The sequence below is a fragment of the Hipposideros armiger genome, unplaced genomic scaffold, assembly GCF_001890085.2.
Source record: "Hipposideros armiger isolate ML-2016 unplaced genomic scaffold, ASM189008v1 scaffold_621, whole genome shotgun sequence".
In the NCBI taxonomy this organism is placed as follows: domain Eukaryota; kingdom Metazoa; phylum Chordata; class Mammalia; order Chiroptera; family Hipposideridae; genus Hipposideros; species Hipposideros armiger.
The window spans coordinates 1,062,829-1,069,173 of NW_017731971.1; the positions used below are offsets into that span (position 1 = coordinate 1,062,829).

The following is a 6,345-nucleotide window of genomic DNA, read 5'->3' on the forward strand; positions in this document are numbered from 1 at the left end:
ACAGGGTGGGACGTACAGCAGAGACCCCACTGCCCAGGGACAGTTTATCTTCTCCTCTTGTCCAGCTTTGCTTGTGCCATCTGTCCCCACCGACCTGTACTGGACACCCTGGCCATGCTGACTGCCCATCGTGCAGGCAAGAAACATCTGTCCAGTAAGTTTGGGAGAAGACATAGGTTAGAGAATAAACCCTTAAAACTTTCTCAGACCACTCTGGTGCTCTGCTTTTGTTTCTCTTCCCTTTCTCCTCAGGCCTGCAACTTTTCTATGGCAAGAAGCAGCCTGGAAAGGGAATGGAGCAGCATCCAAGACAGCAGAATGAATCGGAGAGGGAAGAGAGGAAAGCAGAGGTAATCAGAGAGACGAGTGTGTGCTCCAGGCAGGACCTTAGGCTCGAAGGGCTGTGGCGTCTAGGAAGAATCTGACTCTGTCTTCCATCTCCATGCCAGGCTCCTCTGTTAACCCAGACGCGACTTATCACCCAGAGTGCTTTGCACAGAGCTCCTCAGTATAACAGTTGCTGCCGACGGAAGTGCAGGTCTGTGGGGTGCGAAAGCCAGAGGTACGGAGGGACAAAGGGAGATAGATAGATGGCTCTAAAGTGATTGTTTTCTAGATTGTGTCCTGAGGAATTCTAGGATTCTGGAGATGTTAACTGGCATTTCAGGAAAAAGAGAACTTTGTAATTAAAGAAAAATGTTGGGGAAGTGGTGCTTGAAGAATAGTAACATTAGTATATTTTAAGGTCTCCACAAAGTCTTAAGATAAAGAACTTAAAAAAATGTTTAACCTTCCCTTTAGCCTTTTCTAAATTCATTTGATTCCAAAAGCCTTTTCGGGCAGCACACTTATTAAGATCTTGAGGAATACCGTGTAGGAAACTGCTTTAAGGGCTGGGAGTCGCAGGAGACAGGGACCTTTCCTTTACTGCTCTTACAGACTTTGATTCTTCTCTGCCCAGACCAGAAGCCCCTCGACCCTCTGTCTCCCGCCCCCCTGTGCCACCCCCAGAGGTGGAACTCCCAAGTAGGCAGATCAGTAAGGACCCTGAGCCTGGGGCTGGTCCTCAGGCTGAGGAGTCAGCCACCGTCTCAACCCCTGCACCTGTGAGCCCCACGAGAAGGCGAGCCCTGGACCATTACCTCACCCTTCGGAGGTATGCACAGTCACTTTGCTCAGATTTCCCCTTTTCTCTCTGACCCTCCTTTTCCAAACCTTCTCAATTGTTTTTTCTTGTCCCACTGCCTTCTCCATAAACCTCCTTTTTTTTTTTTTCTATCCCCTGAGCCACCTGGGTGGCAGCTCAGCTCAAGGTGCCAAGTTCAGTCTTTAGTTGCAGGCGGGCACAGCCCACCATCTCGAACAGGCAGTCTTGTTAGGAGCACGTGCTCTCACCAGCTGAGCCATCCTGCCACCTGTTGGCAGCTCAGCAGCAGCTCAGCTCGGGCACAGCTCACTGGCCCATGTGGGAATCAAACTGGTGACCCTGTTGCTCAGAGCTTGTGCTCCTGAGCAAGCTCTTAACCAACTGAGCCACTCGGCCGGCCCTCAACCTCCTTTCTTGACCAGTTCTGTTTTCTCTGATGTTTCCAGCTCTGGATGGATCCCAGATGGACGCGGTCGATGGGTCAAAGATGAGAATGTTGAGTTTGACTCTGATGAGGAGGAACCTCCTGATCCCCCCTTGGACTGACACCCACTTTCCCCATTTAGTTCACAAATAAACACAATGGGCGCTGGGAGCCTAACTTGCCTTGAGTTTGGTTCCTTGTCCCACTTCAGGATTTCAGATGTGCTCGTTCTCAGCCTGGCCAGTCCTTCCCTGCCGTGTACACAGCTCCCCATACCTCTACCCCCTCCCCCACCTCCTACCAAAGCCATGCCAGGCGTCAGCTGCATCAGCCCGGTGCCCTATTAATAAGTCTGTTAGAAGGAGGTCTTTGCCCTTCATGTTGTCTGCCCTCCTCCCTACCTCCACTCAAAGTCCTTTCCTCCTTCAGATCACATGAGGGTTGTGTATAGAAAGTGGGAGGGGGGCGGGGGAGGGGGGGCCTGGCCACATCTGGAAACAGGGCTGAGGCTAGGAATCCTGTGAAAGTAGATGAAAGGCATTGGCAGGGTTATGGGGAACACCAAGGGAGGGAGGCCCCCCACCTTGTCCTCGTAACTTGAACCTCCCTGCCTGCTGATCCCCAGAGTATAAATAATCCCCTGATGAGCTGGCAGTAACCCTTGGGGGTTAGGGCCAAGATTTCCACCCCAAAGCCCAAGGAAGGAGGCAGTCTGAGCTGAGAGAAGGGCCTTTATTTACAGGAAAGGGGGATGGATGAGTTTGGGGTTCCCAGCTCTAGCTGGTAAGGGGAAAGGTAGTGTTATCTCTTCTTTTGCTGGCGACCTGTGAAGGAGGAAGAGTAAATACAAGTCTTCGTTCTGTCTCTTGCGTTCTGCAAAGGTGCTCTTCTTTTCCCTTCCAGTCCCTTTGCCAGACTTGTAAAGAGGTAACGTCTTAGGCTACCACATATGCCCACCCCCCATTAATAAACCCAAATAAGAAATGACACGACAAATAAAAATACTGCGCCTCCACACAGGTATGTCTGGCTTCATTCTCATTTCTCTACAGGTATGTATTTGAGGCAGGGGGGACTTTCCTATCTACTCTGATCACTTAGGGGATTTGAACTTCTCGTGTGACTATTGCTTTGGCAGCTCCCCAGGCTCTAGTCACTAAGTCAGCTTGCAGGAGGATCCACCAGCTTCTGTACCTCTTCCCCCCCCCNCTAAGTTTCAGCTTCTTCATCGGTGAAAAGGGGACAACTGTATGCTTACAAGGATGTGAGGATCAAATGCGCTAATGTATGTAAAGCCCCCAGCATCGTGGCTGGTATAAAAAATGGTAGCTGCCTCTTTCCACTGGAATAGTGGGACACGTTGTGTCCCCAACAGACAGTGCAACCCTGAGATGGGAAAACAAAAAAGATAAGGTGGATCAAAAAACACAACACATTAGGGAAATTTCAGGGGAAATTGCCTAGAAGCGCCATTACATTCTCCTGAGGAATAAATCTCTTCTAACTAGTTGTCCACCTCCCAATCCTGGAAGACTCACCGTCACCCCGTATTTGAGTGCTAGTCCAGCCAGGGTGTCTCCAGGCGCCAATTGATGCTCCAGGCGTCTTTCCCTTACTGGGGAGCAGGCAGACTGCACCAGGCTTCCATAAGAACGAGCTCGGCTCCCTTGAAGCAGTCCTGACCCCCCGAGGGGGGCCTGTCTCGAGGGCGAAGCCATCTCTACACCCTGAGGGCAGCTGGGGTTGCAACTGCCGGAGGCCAGGCTAAGCGACCGACAGTGACTGGCCGGGATCTCGCAACAATAACCAGGGGATTCCTTTCCCCTCTGTCTTCTCTCCCGTCTCCCCCAGCACTATGCGCCCCCCTCCCCCTTCACTTCTCCTCCCTCCAAGCTCCTTTCTCATAAATCTGTACCCTAAGTATTCAGTCCCTACCTGAGTCTCTCCTTAGTACCCCTCCGACTTTCGACCCTCTGCAACTCGCGGCATTGACCTCTGACCTTTGAACTCTAGGCACCTTTCTCACACTCGGCTCAACTTGCCCCCAGGTCGGGCAGCCCTGCCTCCCGCCGCCCCCCTCCCCGCCCTGCCTTAAATCCCGGCTCCGCCCCGTCCAGGGGTTGGTCCGCTAGCGTTGTGCACAAATTAGGCCCACCCAGGTGGGCTGTCACCGCCGACGAAGCGCGTGATGATTGCGAGAGTTTCAAGTCCACTTTCCACTCAGAGGTCCTCAAAGGCTCACTCCGCATCAAGTGATTCACATCCTCAAATTCGGGCTCCACATCTAGGGTCTTATTCCTCCAGACACCTCGAATATGACAAGATACAAGGGCCTGGATCCAGCTCTTCGAAAGAAGACTTCATTTCCCAAAAAGCACCGCGCCTGCGGGCCGCAGGGGACCATAGGAAATGCAGTCCCCCTCCGCGGGCTGGAGGCGGGCTTTCGGGGTCGCGCAGAGCATGCGTGGAAGTGCGTCCCCGGAAGTGAAGCGAACCGGAAAGAGACCAGAAGGAAAGGCGACGCCCCACCTTGCTACGGTGGCCTGAAAGGAGTGGCGAAGGCGGTGCGGTAGAATTCATTATTTCTGGGACTCACAGACGTGATGTCTTTCAAGAGAGAAGGGGACGATTGGAGTCAACTCAATGTGCTCAAAGTAAGCGCGAGAGAAGAGCGTCTGGAGCAGCTTTCGCTGCCGTCTGAAGGCCGTGAAAAACTTGTTTTGTTGCTTTGGCAACACTGGGGGGGNTATTTATTCATTACTGAACATGCTGATGGGTATCACCATCTATCTACCCGCCTCCCAAGGTTGAAATATAAGTGTCACCCTTAACTCATACTTTTCTGTCTCCACCCAAACCCAGTGGTCAACAAAAGTGCTGCAAAAATCTCACTCATATGTGGTTTCATCTTGACTCTACTGCCATCACCTTAGAACAAGTCTTTTTTTTAATTTTTATTAAATTATTTTTTATTTAGAACGACTCTTAATATTTCTCGTCTGGGTATTGCCAGGTTTTTAATTGGTCTTTCTCCATTCCTACTCACCCTCTACCCTGCTGCTATCTATCTTTAAAAAAATGAACTGATCAACCTATTACCCTGCTTATAAACCTCCTACGGCTTCCCATTGGCTCAGATAAAATCAAAATTAGCATTCCGGGACATCCTCAATCTAGCCCCATCGGATGTCTAGCCTCATCTCTCTTCTTCTGCCGCCTGTACATTTTGCCGTCCTGAACTTCTCATTTTTCTTCGAATATTTCTTGATCTTTCACACTTTTGTGACTTTATCTGCCTGAAATGCTTCGTCACCATCCAGTTCTCTGCCTGGAAAACTTCTACTTATCAACTATCACTCCCTTTGTGTTACCCTCTTCAGGGCTCCCAATGCATACTGTAAATATTATCTTAATAATACCCTATTATATTGTTATTCACCTATTTGCATATTGGTCTTGCCCAAACTCTGTGAGTCCTTTAAAGGACAGGATGGCGACTTGCTGTCTCTGTATCCCTAAGGCACACACTCAGCACACAGCAGAGGCTCATTAATGCTTTATGAGTAAACAAACTAGATAATAAAATATAGAAACCACAGATATAATATATCAGTATTTCATTATCAGAGTCCAAGCAGCCAGTTTTTCTAAAAATTCGTCCCATATTTGCATCAGTTTGGGAAATCCTATTTCTTATACCTATCAAGTATCAAAGCTGTTTCCATCCTGGGGCAAGGCCATTATAATAAATTTGACTAATAAAATCTTATGCTATAAGGTGTTTAAAAATAAAACCAGATGAATCTGAACAATCAAAGAAGTTAAAATTGGCTTGTAGTTTTGCCTAGATAATATCCTAGGTCCCTTCGAGCTCCAAGATGCTATGAAGTAATCTGTGAATTTTCTGTTGCTTTTGTTATTTCTTAGAAGTACCATATAGGAGGGGACATCGTTCCACTCTTAAAAAAGAAGGAACCAAGGCCAAAGCCCAGAGAAGTCCTAGACCACCGAGCCAGTCTTTAAGAGCTAGGAAGGCCATTAGAACCTAGTTAGTTTAACAGAGGAGAACAAAGTGAGGGTTTGAGAATGAGATGGCCTGGTCTGAATCATAGGTCTGCTGATTAGATTAGTTGTGAGGTCTATGGCAAATTATCTCTCAAAGCCTCAGTTTCCTTATCTTTAAATAGGAATAGTTACGCCTACCTCATAAAGTCTTACAAAGATAATATGAGATACCATATAGAACTTGGCACACACTAAGTGCTCCTTAAATGATAGGTAGGTAATAACTTAGGTAATTATCATTATTTAATACATCTTCCTTATTTTACAAATGGTGAGGAAACTGAGGCCCCATACAGGGGTAGTTACTTATGCAGCCACTCAGTTGGTAAGAGGCAGAAGGAAGCCAGAGCCTAGAATTCTTCACTAGACTAAAGAATTTTTCTGTACTCTGAAAGGTACAGGGCTGTAGGGAAACCTCAATAAATAAATGTGGATTCACGAGGAGCACCGTTCCCTTCTCTGCAGAGCTCCTGCATCTTTGTTGTTCAGGACTTTTATATCCACTTCCTGGGTCAGACCGTGCCCTCCACTTGAAATGTTTGCTTTCCCATACCCCGGATCTACACGTGTGGAAATCTCAGCCGTACTTTCATTCACTCAGAAAACATCTATTAAGCTTCTGTGTGCTGGAGACTATGCCAGACTCTAAGATATAAAATGGAAAGGAGGGCCGGCCAAGGGGCGCGTTGGTTAAGAGCTGGCTTGGGAC

General features: G+C 48.4%; 2 protein-coding genes across 2 annotated transcripts in view; both read right to left on the minus strand.

Annotated features, from left to right (window-relative positions):
• Positions 1-4,275, minus strand: part of LYSMD1 (LysM domain containing 1) — a 13,111-nt gene extending 8,836 nt beyond the window's left edge. The window contains exon 1 of the mRNA XM_019625361.1: positions 3,110-4,275. Coding sequence (XP_019480906.1) covers positions 3,110-3,289 — 180 coding nt within the window. The 5' untranslated portion in view covers positions 3,290-4,275. The remainder of the gene's footprint in view (positions 1-3,109) is intronic.
• The window catches only part of TMOD4 (tropomodulin 4), an 11,642-nt gene continuing 9,401 nt past the window's right edge, over positions 4,105-6,345 (minus strand). Inside the window, exon 10 of the mRNA XM_019625261.1 lies at positions 4,105-4,178. Within this exon, the coding sequence (XP_019480806.1) occupies positions 4,105-4,178 (74 nt within the window). The remainder of the gene's footprint in view (positions 4,179-6,345) is intronic.